This window comes from Elephantulus edwardii, unplaced genomic scaffold, assembly GCF_000299155.1.
Source record: "Elephantulus edwardii isolate Elephantulus edwardi_28Jun2011 unplaced genomic scaffold, EleEdw1.0 scaffold00003, whole genome shotgun sequence".
NCBI classification, from domain to species: domain Eukaryota; kingdom Metazoa; phylum Chordata; class Mammalia; order Macroscelidea; family Macroscelididae; genus Elephantulus; species Elephantulus edwardii.
The window spans coordinates 28,846,454-28,863,625 of record NW_006399753.1 but is presented as its reverse complement, the minus strand read 5'-3'; the positions used below and the strand labels follow the sequence as shown (position 1 = coordinate 28,863,625).

The window sequence follows — 17,172 nt, the reverse complement described above, 5'->3', positions numbered from 1 at the left end:
ATTTTGTTTATCTACTCCTCTGTTAATGGTATTTGGCTACTGTAATCAGTGCTGCAGTGAACCCTGGTGTAATATTTTCAATTTGGGGGAGCATATACCTAGAAGCTGATTTACTGAGTCATGTGGTATTTCTCTGTCTCACCTTTTGAGCTCTGGTGGTGTAATGTGTCAGGCAGTTAACCGAAAAGTTAGTGATTCAAACTCACTAGTCACTCCAAAGGAGAAAGAACGGTAGACTCTCCTGAGAAGATTTACAGCCTCAGAAATCCAACAGGGGGTCACGATGTGCTGAAATCTAACGGTAGGCCATGTGAACATTTTGAGGAACCTGCAAACTATTTCTTAAAATAACTACACCCTGTTATATTCCCACCAGCAAGAAGTGATTGTTTCAATTTGTTTTATTAGTTGAAACTAACTTGCTTATTTATAATAACTATCTTATTATTTTGAAGTAGTATCTCTTCCTGGTTTGATTTTTGGTCATTTCTCAATAGTTAAATATGCTAACAGAATCCTTGAGAGACACTTCTGAGGCAGTTACTTCATAGAGCATACTGTGAGCGAAACTGACTTTCCGAAGTTTGCTAGTCTTCAGCTCACCAAGCTTGGGATTACTTACATACACAATGCAGAACACATGCTCTTTGGGGATCCCTTGGGGGAACAAGGTGGGTGAAGGTTCAACTCTATCAGTTGGACAATTTTGAAAATTAGTATCCCAAAATCTCATAATCAAAATATCTCCCAAGTGCCTATAAAAAGTAGAATAACTGGAAGAGGGAATAATTACTAAATGTTAAAGGGAAGACATGAAGTATACCTACTGCACACACCAATATGTGAGCAGTAGGAGTGTTACCTGCAAGTGGTAAATTACAGGTAAGTTATTTTTTTTCTTATCTTGTCTAATATTTCTATAATCAAGATTTTTGTGAAACATAAAATACCATTTTTATGGATTCGTGGATGTCTCCTCCTATTAATAGAAATTTATGAAGTTTTATAATTATCAAGACATTTAAGTAAAACTAGCCTAGTCATTCTGAGAAAGGTGTGTGATCGTGCAAGGAGTCACGAAATGGTGTAAGCAGTAGTTTTTATTCATATTTAACCAATCATCACTCTTCTCACCTCCATCATCATTCTATCCTCCTCCTCAACCCAACAACTAAGCTTTTGATCAATGAGCAGCTTCATAGACGGCTTTAAGAACTGAGTCACTGCTCAGAGTTAAGGTCCAAACTTAGAGCTGCAATTTAATATCTTTGAGGTAATAATTGTCACTTGGAGGAAAGGACAATTTTGAGAAGCACCAAGAAGAAAAGAGATACAAGGGCAAGAAGTGTAAAGGCTAAGCTGTTTTCTATGAGAAACCAAAGCAAAGGTATTAGAGGATATAAAATGGTGAGAGCAGAAGGGACCATGTAAAAGGAATCTAGATCTTAGAGGAGGAAAATATATTTTTAACCTGCCTTTTCTGAAGATACTGAGAATTAGCTAGGTAGATTTTAATTTCAGGTCCGTTTTTTCCATTTATCATTTTAAAAATGTTATATTACAATGTGCAGAAATAAAGTGGTACACTGTCAGACTAGCTGAAACAACCCTCAGCCTCCCACGGACCTGTCCCACGGACCTGTGCGAGATTCATGTATGTCTGGGATAATGTCAGTGTAAAGGGACAGGGGAGTTTGATGCTGAAGCCAGTTGGTAATCTTTATTAGTCTTCCAGGATAAGAAACAGGGAGCTAGCCTCGGCTCAGAAGATAAAAACATGTCTCTTCTAATGAAAATTCTCCAGTTCCTTTGAGCTACAAAGACCACAACCTGGTGGGGTAGGTCTAGTTTAGACTTTTCTTCCTTAAGAAATAGGCAGGATCTTCAGGGACATGTGTTCATTTTCCATTGAGACTTAACTGGGAAATAATTAATCCTCACGTCCTGCAACATGTGTAAATGAAAAACAACCCCACGGAAAGGATAGACAAGAACATAAACACTCAATAATGTTATTTTTATCAGAGAGGAGTGCCAAATTACAATAAGAGATGACAAAGTAGATAAATTTAGGTAAGCAGAAAATATGAAAGGACTTTATGTTTCTTCCATTTTATAGTCTTTTATTTCCTACAACAAAACGAGCTTTAATTTTTTATTATATAATGTTCACCCACTCAGGAGAAACTGTACAGAAAAAATAAAATTCATCAAAAAGTCCCACTAACTATAAACAAAGCAGGATAGACTTATTTCTACTAACATTGTTATGAACATCTTTCCAGTTTAAGTGCAAATATATATAGTCATGTACTTTTTCTCAAAATTGGTGTATATTTTTCTTTTTCTCAGTGAATATAAATATTCACCTATTCTGATAATTGGCAGCACCATGATAGTTGGAGAAGAGACTGAGATTGGAGAAGAGACTGAGATTGTTAACAGTTTCAGCTTGCTCAGGTCCACAATCAATATACTCTTGGCCCAAGCAGCCAAGAAATCAAAAGACAAATTGCATTGGGGAAGTCTGCTGTCAGGGACCTTTCCAAAATGCTAGAGTAATAATGTCAGTCTAGGGACTAAGGTGGGGCTGACCCAGGCTGTGGTCTTGCAATTACTTGCTGTGCATCAGAGAGCTGGACAATGAATAAGGATGACAGAAGAACAATTGATGTCTTTGAGTTGCGGTGATGGGGGAGAGTACTGAGCAAACCATGGATTGCCAGGAGAACAAACATGTCTGTCTTGGAGAGGGTGAAACCAAATTTCTCCTAGGAGGCAAAGATTTTGAAGCTCTGTCTCACATACTTTGGGCACGTGGCCAGGTCCTTGGAGAAGAATTATCATGCTTGGAAGGCTGTAGGGACAGTGCAGGAGAGGAAGACCCTGAATGAGATGGATTGACCCAGTAACTGGGGTAACTGATGTGTGTCAAACTGAGACTGGCTCAGGACAGGGTATAGGGTTCAGAACTATTGTATATAGGGTCACTGTGAGTCACGGGCGACTCAATGGTACACTACAACATCAACTAACTAAATTCATCAATCTCCTTTTGATAAGTATTTGTCCTTTTCAATTTTTCACTATTGAAAGTGATGTTGCACTACCGGCTCACATACTCTGAGACAAGAGGAACTAGATGTGTCCTGGCTACCACTACTGACCATCCTGACCGGGCACACAGTAAGTCACCATGGACAGATGGAATAACTTGGAAGGTCAAAGTCAAACTCCACATTTCTGACATTTGGCCCTACAATTTGGATTTCCTATTTTTTGCTTAATTTTTCACATTTCGTTCTACTTGTGCCATATCTACATGAGACATGATCCTTTCCCTGGACACTCCACAGTATCACATCTCTCAGCCATTTGTACCTGTGGAGACTATTCCATGTTTGGGGGAGACGAAAGGTGTTTACATTTTAGCACAGCACAGCAATTCTTTTAACAATATGTATTCCATTTTCTCCTTTCCGGACTTTTGCATTGACTATTTTTTTCCTCTAAGGGTCTTATTAGACCTCTCGCCACTTCCCTTTCTGTCTCCCTTTTTCATTTACATGGCTTCTTAACTTCCTACATAGTTCTCTGTCCCTTTCTGTTTCCTGTTGTAACATGACTTAAGGTTTCACCTTCTCTATATAAAAAGGGTCTAAATAAGAACATTCAGAGCATTGAATGCCCCAAGAATTACCAAAAGGAAAAAAAGCAAACATGTCTTAGAGAAGGTGCAAACAGGATGCTCCTTACTGTTTCATACACTTTGAGGATGTTGTTTGGAGGGGCTAGACCACGGAAAGGTGGAGAGCCAGTGAAGGAGGGGACCACCCTCAACCAGGTGGATTGACACCATGACTGAAGCAATTAATTGGCTCGTGTATCAGAGATAGTAAGGATGGCACAGGACAGAACAGAGTTGAGAACCACTGTTTATAGAGTCACTATGAGTTGTAATCGATTCTATGGCACCTAACAATAACAAAAAGAATGACAAGTATTAAGAATTCTGATGTGTTAAGATCTCTACTTGTTCAACACCATAAGCATTGTTGCTGTTGTTGGGTACTGCCGAGTCAGAACAGACCCATAGCTGACCTTCCAGTGGGTTTTCAGAGGCAGTTAAATAGCATGGGAGGAAATTTCCCATCATTCTCCCATGGAGCAGCTGGTGGATTTGAACTGTATGCCTTCAGAATTGCAGTGTAGCTTCTTGCCACTAGGACACCAGTGCTCCCTATAAGTATTACATCTCCCAATTTTTCCCCCTAGTACATCCATAAGCATCACACATTCTCCTATATTCTCTAGTGTTAGTTAGGTCTCCTAGTCCTTGTTACTCCTCCCTTTGTCCCACATCACATTCACCACGTGCTGATACCAAGTGACCTCCATCAGATCACTTTTTCATGCTCATTGTCCTTTAATAAGCTCACCCGGTTGTTGTCAAGATTCCTCTAATACCTTGCTGATGAATCTACCAGCTTTGATTCCCTTGCCAATCATCTTATCCACTGGTGAAATCATCCGGCTACGTCTAGTCTATATTCAAAGTGCTTCTGGCATCCAGTCAGTAGATCATTTTTAGCATAACTGCTCAATAGGAGAAAGGGAGGTGGTGTCCTCTGCATTTTACAGCCTCAGAAATCTCCTCAGTGAGGCACTAATGAGTCGGAAGCAACAGCAGTGGGTAACGGTGATGTGTAGGGAGAGATGAAAAGATAAACAAAGCACAGCCCTGATTTCAAACAAGTAAAAATGTAACATTGTGAGACACCGAAGCACACCTGTCTGGCTTTCTCAGCTAAACTGTCAACTGCTCTGCTGTGACTTGAAAGCACTTCCTAATGCTATAAGGGAGTGCTTGGTGTCAACACAGCATTCTGCTAGCTGAAAAGGCTTGAACCCACACAAAGTTACCTCAGAAGAAACATTTTGCAGTCTTCTTCCAAAGAAACCTAGACATTCAGAACATTAAGGTACAGTATTATACTTACATCCATAGTGACACCATGAATCAGAACCCACTCAATGCCAAGCAAGGTTTTTTGTTTTGTGAGGCAAGAGCTTTCCAATCTTATTTTCTATTACATCTCTCTTTACCACCATGCTCTGTGTACTTAAGTTACAACAAAACTATCACCTACTAAAAATACCTTCTATTAAATCTGTACCATTTTCCAGCAGTCCACGTTGTTTGATACTGCACTTCAGCCTTGAATGACAGCTGTAGTAACTCCTACAAGTCTTCCAGGAACCCACTATACTCCTCCTCAACCTTCGGCAAGTGTTAGCAGTATCTCTCTCCCATGCTATTTATAGTATAGCGCTCAGTCCGGCTTCTAAAAGAGATCCTTGTGTACTTATATTGAATTCCACAGTTTTGTATCTATGAAAGTGTCTTCCACACAATCAGCACTCAATACATACTGCTGTGAATTTAACATGCACGTGAAGAAAGAACACAATTTTCAATTCTCAACCAGATTTCAAACATTACCAGGCTTTCTGTCCCTTAAGGAAAGCAGACTCCATTCTGAGGCTATAGCCAGCCAGAAAAGGAGAACATTTATCCAGCAGAGTTTAATTCATCAGTACTCTGGTGATTTTTATTTCTCCCTGAACTGCATCGTCTATGTTGTGTCTCTCAAGCAGAGTTTTGAACTCTTTTAGTTCCCTACTGATTGCAAGTTGGTGGTTTTCAGTAGGGGAGGCTGTGGGCAGTTTAAGAAACCTGAACCAGATTTAGCTGTTACATCAAGTGAAAAGAATCAAGGATAACTGTAGGCTACAGCACAGGTGGGATAAATATGCTTGTCAAAATCCCCAGAGTGGGAAGCCCCTGTGGTAATCATGGCTTCACATGTAAGGATAGCTTTAGAGAGAAAGCCAAAGCAAGGGCAGATGCACAGTGTATGCTAATTCCTGGCAAATGCACAACCAAGAGGCTCAATGGTAGAAAGGGACAAGTAGAAGACCTAAATGTATAATTTCTTATTTGTTTAAAATTAGTATAAGATTCTGGACAAGATGCTAAGCACCTTACATTAATCTTTAACAGCAGACACAACTTAAAAAGTCATGATGGTAACTATGATGATGATGATTCCCTCTATTCATGAAGAATGAATACATCATGGTGACTTAGTGGTAGGTTATTGTGCTGCCAACGCAAATGTATGTGGTTTGAATCCACTAGCTACTCTGCAGAATATGGGAAATTTATTCTCATTGGCTTTGCTGCCTCTAAAGGCCTGCTCGAGGGTCATCTATGGGTCAGTTCCAACTTTATGGTATGAAAAAATAAGAAAAGTGTTAAGAAGCCTTACTGCACTGCCAAGGGCACATGATCTGAATCCACCAGCTGTTCTATGGGATAAGGATGGCCAACCTTCTCCCACACAATTTACTACCTCTGAAAACCCAGTGGGTCAGTTCCAACTTGACGACACACAACAACATAAACTTTCTGCATAACGGACTGGATTCAAATTCAAAAAGTACTACTCAAGTGTTGTCATCTTAACTGAGATTGTAAATTTTCCTTATTGCATATAATCATAGTAAAGAGTTATGAATTATTTTCACAAAGAAAATTGGCACTACAAAGGACTAATATTATAAACTCTCTCAATTGCAGTAACAGTATTATGGTTAGAAATGAACTTGAAAGCTTTGCTCAAATTGGGAAATCTCTACACTGAATCTTTGGGTGTTCACTGATATGCGCCCAGACAAGCTGTGGTGCAATAAATAATCTTCCCAAAAGTCACAAGTGTTAAAAATAGGGGTCCAGAATTGGCAAGAAACAGACATGGAAATTTCAATGAGTGAATATTAATCACATATGAAGAAAATCCTGTACCTCAAACCACTGAGTCTATGCCCCCCTGGAAGTATGGCTAACACTGGCTGATAATCACCCACTCTGTCCTTTAAAGAATACAATACCAGAAAATTTAAGTGACAACACAACCAGAAAGATGGTAGATCCAAGCTCTAACACTCAAAACAATTTTATAGAATTATGTTTCTATATAAATTGATTTCTTTAAAATTCCTAAATATATAAAATTCTTTTATGTTTCTAAAGACAGGGATCCATAAGTTTCACCAGGCTACTAAAAGCACCCAACACACAGAAAAGTATAAATTTCTTTTATGTACCTAAAGACGGGGATCCTTAATTTTCACCAGACCACTAAACATAACCGACATACAGAAAAGCTGAAGAGTGTCTGCGACAGAGAGACCTTTCTCAACAGTGAAGCCAGCTTTGCATGCCAAGTTGGAGCAATCGTCAAAGACAATTTGTGCTCTACAGAGGAGCGGCCGTCAAACAGAACGGCAATTCTCTGTGTCTAATTGGCACATTTGGTGTTCAGAAAGACAATGATTCTGGTCGACTGATGTAGCCCCACCCTATAGAGAGTTAAAATACTCAAACCCGTAAGAGTTTCCTTAAGGACATGCTTGAGACACGTTATGCTAAATTGAGCCACTCTTTAGAACTTTGGTTTGATTATGTCTCCTAGATGTTTCAAGGTAATTATCAAATCCCTCAATCTAAGGAGAGAGAGAAAAAATGCCACAATATGGACCAAATAATTTCTGGATTGGCATATTTCTAGGGAACTGAAGCAGAAAGAACAACTTCAAAATTTCAACAGAAAAGGAAGAAAATAGATGTGAAACATATGACTTCTGAATCCAAAATTGTAAAAGCTAGAAGAATTTGACTACAAATGTAAAAGTAAAAAAAAAAAAATCCAAAGTCAATTTACATTTATTTGGAGGACACATTATACTACTAGTTCTTATGGGCCCTTGAGTCCCTGCTATTCATAGTGACCTTATGCACAATAGATCTGAACTCTGTCCTATCTTGAGCCAATTTCATTGTCTGTCAAACCAAAGGTATGCTGATGACACTACCTTGCTTGCTGAAACTGAGAAGGACCTGAGGTGTTTGCTGTAGAAGGTCAAGGACTGTAGTCTTCAATATGGATTGAAACTCAACATCAAGAAAACAAATATTCTCATCACTGGGCCAATTGGCAACACTACGATAAGTGGAAATGAAACAGAGATTGTTAACAATAACAGCTTTCTTGGTTCCACGATCAATATTCTTGGTACCAGCAGCCAGGAAATCAAAAGAAAAATTGCACTGGGAAAGCCTGCTGTCTGGGGTCTCTTCAGAGTACTGAAGAGTAATAATGTCAGTATAGAGACTGAGAGGCACCTGATCGAAGCCATAGTCTTCACAATTACTTGCTATACATCAGAGAACTGCACAATAACTAAGGATGACAAAAGAAGAATCAATGCCTTTGGGTTGTGGTGCTGCAGAAGAGTACTGAACAAACCATGGACGGCTAAAGGAACAAACACGTGTGTCCTGGGGAGGGTGAAATCAAGCTGGTTCTTGGATGCAAGGATTTTGGAGCTCCATCTCACATACTTGGGGCATGTTGCCAAGAGGGGCCAGTCTTTGGAGAAGGACATCATGGTTGGAAGGGTGGAGGGACAGCACAGGCGAGGAAGACCCTAGATGAAATGGATTATGATACTGTGTCGTTATTAGGTGCCGTGAAGTCGAGTACAACTCATAGCAACCTTATGAACAAAAGATCTGAACCTTGTTCTATAATGGTCATCATTCCTCTAGTGCACTAGGGTTTTAAAAGAACTGTAATTTAAGAATTGGATACCAAATACTGCTTCCAAGACTATATTAATCTGTGAGCTCTACCAAACCCTGTCTATCATGGGTTACTTTTATGGCATTTGACACACCAGTGGCACAGCATTCAGTATCACAGCCACTCCAAGTTATATCAGTACAGAAAACAAAAGATAAGTGTTGTACCACTTAAAACAATGTTCTCCCCAAGCACAATTTACTCCAAAAACAACCTACCCTCAAGAATCCAGCTGCTTCACACAGGAACCTCCAAACTGGAGACTTAGTCAGGGCCCAGCCTACTTTTGCATACAAAGGGCCATCTTTATAATACTGTAAAATGGGTGAATATTTCTAAGATTTTGTTGCATACTAGAATAAAGTACATACACATGCAAGCACATGGGAGCAAGTACTTTTATGGAAAGAAATCAGGGAAATAAGGGTTTCCTTTTGTCAACTTTTTCTTATAACTTTTTTAGATGATATCTTTTGAGATCAAAGTAAGAAATTATACATAAAATCTGGATATTACAATATCTTTTGATTATTAATAAAGTTATAGACACAAGCAAAAGACATAAGCATAAATTGGACTCAAAGTCATAAATTGGACAGGTAATTAAAATATTATTTTCTGATCTTGCCAATTTGCACTAAGTGGAAAATAAGAAAATGTGTTCTAAGTCAAAACACAGAGCTATTTTTACAAATTGGAACTACTCCAGGTCATTCTTTATAGTGGAAAGGTGTATGTTTATCCTCTGTGCTTCATTTAAAGACTGTTTTCCAAGCTTCTGTGGAACTCAATTGGGTATTTTATAATAACAGGATTATAAGGCAGGATGTTTTAGAAGGTAGCTTTGCATTGGCTAAAATGAAATTGGTACTTTTAAAAAGTCAGCTAATAAGTCTTTTTGCAGTGGTGGTTAATCTTATTAGGATTTCATTAATGCTTTCAGATGCTTTGCTAAGTATAAAACTTTTAAAGTATGTAATTTAAATTATTTAAAATATCTTTCTGAGTTTCCCACAAATATCAAGAGTCAATCAAAAGTAGATACCATCTTGTATCATATTAATGTTTATGTAATGTCTTTGACAAAAACACACAGACATACAACAGGGGAAAATGTGTAGCATCACATTTAAACTATCTTAGATTGCCTCATGTTCTCAGAAGAGGGGCATGGTGCCTTTAAATTTCAAAAATTAATGACTTCCCTACTGACTTTGCTGAAAACTGAAAAGGTGCTCTACACAAAGAGCAAAGGATTTACCTACACAAGATCCTTAGAGAATCTGAATCTTTAATTCCTTCCCTTTCGATTAGGTTAATAATCCAGTAGTGAAGGATCTAAAAAGTCCTTTGAAAGTTAGAGCATAAGGGAAATATGAGATAGATATTAAGGTGATAATGTCACATTGTGACATATTCTATGTCATAAGAAGATATGGGAAACTTATTTTTCCCTTTAGTCATTTCCAGAAAAGTAGTGAGTTCCAGTAAATCATTACATGAACAAAAAACCTGAACAGTGTGCATACTTAGCAGTATATCATTAAATTTATAGCCTAAAGTTTATAGCATAATTGATATTTCAATAGTAATAAAAGTCATTCAGAAGAAGTAAATATATTCCAAATTAAATTTAAGACACTTCTCCAAAATATGTTTTGTTATGATAAACATAAAATAATACACATGGAAAAAGCTAGTACAAATTCATTTTCTATGTTGTTAGCAAGTTACAGGGAATGTCTCTTAATTGAAAGCTCAAGTTTTATCATGTTTCAAGTTCTAAAAACTAGTAATGTGAATACAAATGATCTACTATAAATTATAAATGGTTTCCTATCTTGTCAGTGAGATTTTGGTTAGCAGCTCAATACCCTACACACTATGGCACCGGAGCTCCTGAAGTAAGCGTAGGTAGGCACTCCCTCACTATCAAGAACTGACGCAGAGCTGACCCTGACCCTCCAGCTGGTTTTCAGATGTTGAACAGCACAAGGGAGAACATCACTCATCCTTCACCCATGGAGCGGCTGGTGGAATCGAACTGCCAGAGGGGCGTTGCCTTGGAGTTGGCAAAAACTCCCCAGAGACGATGCCACCAGTGACTTCAAGGGTGGTTGTTGTTGTTGATTGCTTTCGAGTTGAGCACAGCGCATAGTAACCCTATGAACAAAAGACCTGAAGCCTTTCTATAACTTTCGTCTTTTCTCAAGGTTCATAGAGTTGGCATTATTACAGTAATAGAAAAATCACACAAGAGCACAACAAATTAATTTTTCCTGGAGTTTAATTCAAATTAATTAATTTAAATGATGAATGTCACATCAATCCAAGTCTTCGCTTATTTGCAATGCACAACTAATTTTTTTTTCTTTGTAACTTGCAGGTAAAACACAATCCTTTCACCATGGCAACATTTTCATCCTTTTATTTGTGGGTTTGCTTGTTTATCCTAGAGTTCTTTTTCTTCAGTAGTTTAACAAGTCACTTCTGATTTGGCTAAAGAGCAATCCTCGCACAATAATGCTTTAACTTGCAAGGAAGTACACCCTTATTGAGCTGATAAAACTCCACTAGTTGGATTAGATCTGTAAACCGTGTGTGACCGTCATCCAGGGTATGAAACATCTCACCATCATCTTCTACCTGCAAGAAGAAAAGGAAACTACTGAAAAGAATAAATCAATCATCCAGAAGGACGGCTATCATCTGTCCCAGACTGTGGCTTTCTGTATCCAGATACATACATTTATAATTCTAAAAATAATGAGAAAATGTTGACTTATTTTTTTTAATTATCATTTAAAAGACACATCATCTTACACAGGGTAGCTTTATTTCCCTCTCCCCCACTTTTAATTCTCCCAGTGTTGACTATATTAAATCAATGAACAGTGAGAAATGGGAAATATACTGTGTAAAAGTAAACAGGCTCTAATGCTCCCATTTACATAAAGTAATTTCTGTTTCTAAATATTATGTCTACTTAACAGCCTCCCTTAGTATATTAAAAAGGAATACTCACATAATTTGGGTCACTAAATTGATTCTGAAGCAATCAAATATTATGCTAATGGAATGTCAATCAGACTTCATCTTTTTTCTTTTTTTACAATGAAGGCTTCTAGCATTAAAAGTCATACTTATTACAAGTGTTGATCACATAATCAAAGAAGCAGAGAGAATCATTTATATAATTTTTGGATAGTCTCAAAAATAGGCAAATCAAAAAGGAAAACCTGTATTATACTCCTCTTTTGTGATACTTTTCTAAAATTTCAATACTACACAAGCCTTATCTTTTTATCTATAACTATTAACAAAACTAAACAATACTCTTGAAAGGAGATAGAACTCTAACAAATTGGTTTTTTTAAAAAGCATTAGTAGAATTCAAGAGAAATAATCTGGAGTGGCCTTTTAATAACAGGTGGCATGAGGTCTACACAATATTGCTAAATCTATTTTGTGGAAAAAGGAAAATTTAATTTTTACAATTCCTGTATCTCTTATATTAATTCAGGCTCATAAAATGATTTCTGCCAAATTTAACTCCAGTCAAAGCACAAGCTCCCAAATGATATCTAATAAAAGAGCAAAAGAGAACCAAAGTTCCCCCAAAGCTTATATATTAACATCATTTCTAATATAGGAATGCGAAATCACAAATTACTTACTGGTATAATCTGAAAGTGCTTTATTTTTTGTCCATGACTCATTGACAGTACAAAAGTTTTGGGATTACTTTGACTATCTCGTACCAAGAAAACTCTACAAAGAGAGAAGGAATTTCAATGTTTTTATGTTTACTCATGGATCTCAAAGAAGAATAGCAAGTGACAAACGCAAGAAGTATATCCAGAAATTCTGTAACCTGGGATTCCCCTTGTGATTCACTGGCTGGGATTATCTAACACAGTAATTGATACAGTATAAACTATACTGTATCGTAACTATAAAACTATCGTTGGCACTAATGTCATTTTAATAGGCTTAATATATGTCCCATTTGTCAGACTGTTTGCGCACAATAATCAATATAATGTTATGCTGGCATCAACAATTAGTGCTCTCTCTCTTTTCTCTGGGAAATTGGGTATTCATGGGTAACTGTCTCTCACACAGAGAATGAGACATTAGCGTATGATTAATTTCTCTGTCATTTGAGGCTTTAAAACCAAAATTCATTTATTTAAAAGAATAATTTTTTTTTTTTACTCCCTCTTCTACTCTTGTACCCTGGATCTCCTTTCTTTATTTAAACTCTAGTTCCAACTGTTAAATACATAGAAGACAGTAGGTGTAGTGAGAGAAGGATATGTTCTTTAAAAAAAAATCCATCCTGTGATCATTTATTAAATGATTAAGCAAAATGTCTTAATAAGGAAAAAAAACAACAAAAACCACCCAAAACAACAGCAACAATAAACCTCAAACCACATGTACTTTAACCCTGAAGAATGAGGCGGAAAGGCCTTTATAATGTCAAGCTAGAAAACAAGACATGGCCTAATGGCCTAAAAGAAAATGCTGCCAGGCATGGATTCCTATTTACTGGTAATATAGGGCAAAACTAGTTTCGCATTAATTGTTGGCGAACAGACTGTGTGAATAGTCCCAACCGGTGATTCCAATACTAATCTCACTGTGCCTGGCCAGAAGCAGCTAAATTTGAGCCATCACAGATGTCCGCTGAGATTATCCATTTCAATTGTGCTGCATGAGATTCCGACATTACATCACTGGGAAGATGGGACAAAAGGGAGTTTCACTGATAAATCAAGCTGCAAGTCTCTCTTTTCCAAGTAGATCACCACTGCCACCTAGTGGACTGCTTGTCACCAGCCGGTCTTTCCAAAAGAACACACACAAACACAAAAAGGATATTCTCATTCTTCACAGATTTATTCCACACTATTAATAACAGTTGGCACAAAATTAAAGGAAATTAAGATTTTAAAAAATATTTTAGCATTCTTTTCTGATTTATTCTTTTCTTGGTTTCATTAGATTGTAATTCTGTACATTGTTCAAATTGATATCTAAAATGTCTGTATTCCATATAAGGCAATATATTAAAATCTTCTTAAGCATGTGGCAAAATGCCAAACTGATATTAGTAATTTCCTATGAAAATGTGTTTTTATCCAAATGACAGAATTAAATCACCTTGAAATCTTGTATATCATCTCAAGCCAGCCCTTAAACAGAAAAGATTCTACCACGTATTTAAGTGATGCTGGTTTCCTTTCTCATTCATATCTCAACAAAATTCTCACAATGTTCACTAACGTTTAGAAGGAACTTTAGCCAATATTATGAAAAGTATATTCTACTCTAAGCAACTTAAGAAAAATGAAATTCTTTGTATTATAATATTTTATAATGCACTTTATATTTCTTCTTCATCTTCCGTAACATCCAGTGGGGAAAGAAAAGATAAAATGAGAAACTGTCAAGAATACACCGCATAGATTTACATGACTTTAAGGTGTTGAAATTTATAAGAGAGAAAGAAAAGAGTTTTAAAATAATTGAACTATGTAAGAAACAATTAGCAATATACTTTAAAATATGGTCTGGAAAAATAACATAAGATAAGTCACACTTAAGCAGCATATTAAGTTTAAATTGAAAATATTCCCCAATATCTACCACCAACTTAGCATATACTCAAAAAGCAAGTTCTTTTCCCATTAATTAATGATATCTGAGATACTGGGATTACAAAATGTGTAATATCTGTGATCACTGGTTAAGAGCCAAGTATCCTATGCAGTTATCTATTTCTACAATAAATATACTCAGCATAAACTAGGTATTAAGTGAGTATGGGCGGGTATAGATTACTAGAAAGTGATTAACGGCCTCTGAAAACCTGCCCGAGTGTCAGCTATGGGTCAGTTCTGACTCAATAGTACCCCACAATATGAGGAATTACTTGGTATATGAGGCAGCTATTACTTGGAACTCTAGTGGTATCATATGCAACAGACTGCTGTTAACCAAAAGGCTACACTTTTCTGGCAGTTCCCATTCAACAGGAAAAAGATGAACAGTCCTCACGAAGATTTGTTGTTGTTGTTGTATACTGTCATACACAGTTCAAGATGTAACCCTCCCATAGCTGACCCACAGGTGGGTTTTCAGAGGCAGTTAACTGCACAGGAGGAGACTGCCCAAGATTTAAGGACTCCGAAACTCACTAGAAAGTCACTATCCTCCTCAAGGCAGTGAGTGAAATTATTAGGATACAAAAGTAACTAACCATCCTTCAAGGACAAAATAACTTCTGTCCTATGATAGGCCAACCTCAAACATACGTTGTGAGGGACAAACAATACTACCTATAGGAGAAATATCGTTTCCAATGAAATCCGAAGAGATCAAACTTACCCATCTACAAGACCTTGCTGAATAATCAGTCGTTGAGCTTCATCTCTAGAAATTTTGTGGTGAAACCATGGCTGTGATCGATGGATAGCTGAAGAAATAAAGTGGATAAATACAGGGTTTATTTTAAATAATCACAACTTATTTGCATGTAAGGTTCACCACACCCAGTGACTTTATTTAAATACATTTCTAGACAGCCACCCAGTTACAGTGAACATAAACAGACATACCTATGTTTGTGGCAGAACTCTGTGAAGAGGCAGTGGGGCTACCATGAATGCCCAATCGTAAACATCCTTTTTTCTGAGCAAGAAAGGGGAAAATCATTTCAAATTTGGGTATAAAAACTTCATTTACAAATCTATTTCAAAGAAAGGAAAGCCATTTTGTACCCTCCAAGCAAGTCCTTCTTCAACAGCAACAGAAAGGGCTTCTGTGGGATTTTCTATAACTCTGCTTTTCTGGCCTGAGAAGTCCATTGCTACGAGGGAGTTCTCTGATATACTTCTCTGAGAAGAAAACAACAGAAAAGAAAAAAAAATCCCACTCTTTTGACTATGAAAATAGATTTGAAAGTTATCTTCCAGGGTTTTGCTAGAAATAGCTTCCCATTCTAGAATGTTGTGCCGACAGTGGTTAGCAATAAAATATTAGAGGGAAAAACCCAAAACCCAAACATTCAAGATAAAAAAAAAAAGTCTATAAAACATTTTAATTAAATAAATTTCAGTTATTTATTAAAGCAATTAATTCATTCTGAATAAAGATAATTAAAGCTTCTAAGATAAGAATAACTTTCTACTTTAACAACCATGTCACTTTTAACCATACTCTCTAGAGAAATAGGAAAGAATATATATGATATATATATAAGAAGAGCCATTATTTCATTCCTTCCCAATTTCCGAGACTCATTAGTTATTATTTCAATGTCCAGTCCATCTATTTACAAGACAGCTATTTAATAAAATTCAAAATGCACACTAGCACCAACGAAAATTAACTTACACTATTTCTTTAGAAATAAATGTATGCAGACTTAAATGGAACAAATGAGAGCATGTAGTTTGAACTTTATCACATAAATTTTTACCCTAATAAGAAAATAAAATGCAGTAAAATTTCAGTAATTTAAAAACATTAAAATTATTATGAATTAATATATAAACATTTTTTAGTTTCTGAGAACATACCAATATTAGAGGTTCCAGAATAAATATTAAGGACGAAAGAACATATTAAAAAAAGTCTTGAAACAACCACATATTGAACAAACAATAAAGTCATCTCTTTTTCACATTTAAAAACTGGCACTGCATTTTTATTTTATTCCAATTTTTTTGCTTATCTGATTGGAGCTCTATGTCTCAATCATCTTTCAAAAATTAGGAACCCTACAATAGAGCATATACATTTTAAAAACAATCATCAAAGATTTCAGTTGAGATTCTAATTCACTTTATACAATTTGAAGAATCAAAATGCTTCCAATGGTAACGTGGAAAAATCCAGTTACTCTACCTCTTTTCATTAACAGAATAAAATAAAGGACACTGTTCTAATAGCAAAGCATGAACCTAAAATGGATCTGGGGATGCATGGCTTGTTAAGACCATACTATATACTTCTTTCCAGGTTCAGACATTTCTAGCTTTGTCTAACAGTCAATTGTGTGCTTGAGACAAAATTTTATGCACACAAAAATATTCCAGGTTCATTTATCACTGCGCTGCACATTTCTCTTTATTATCATTTGTTAGTTTTTCTTGAAACCATGATGTAGTGGTTCACAACATTTTTATGGTTCATCTGTATTTCTAGAGATCTGGCAAGGAATCTTTCATTTGTTACAGGAGCCTTTATAACTGACAGCTGCTCTTTGCAGACAGATGCTGTCTCTGTAATCTCTATTTGCTGTCACACCTTAGTCTGCCCTTTTCACCCCGTGATCTTCTGTGCAGGGCTGTGGACCACTTGGATATACTTTTGCTTTGCCGACATTAATAAAAAGCTCCTACCTGCCTAAATCGCCCAGTAACTAGCCCCAATCATAATGATAGCTTTATCC

The 17,172-nt window shown here is 36.6% G+C and overlaps 1 protein-coding gene across 1 annotated transcript in view; it reads right to left on the bottom strand.

Annotated features, from left to right (window-relative positions):
* Positions 1-11,207: 11,207 nt before the first annotated feature.
* The window catches only part of GRB14 (growth factor receptor-bound protein 14), a 183,656-nt gene continuing 177,691 nt past the window's right edge, over positions 11,208-17,172 (bottom strand). Inside the window, exons 10-14 of the mRNA XM_006879353.1 lie at positions 15,497-15,613; positions 15,335-15,407; positions 15,105-15,192; positions 12,386-12,479; positions 11,208-11,354 (exon numbers count right to left, since the gene is read on the bottom strand). Of these exons, the coding sequence (XP_006879415.1) occupies positions 11,208-11,354; positions 12,386-12,479; positions 15,105-15,192; positions 15,335-15,407; positions 15,497-15,613 (519 nt within the window). The remainder of the gene's footprint in view (positions 11,355-12,385; positions 12,480-15,104; positions 15,193-15,334; positions 15,408-15,496; positions 15,614-17,172) is intronic.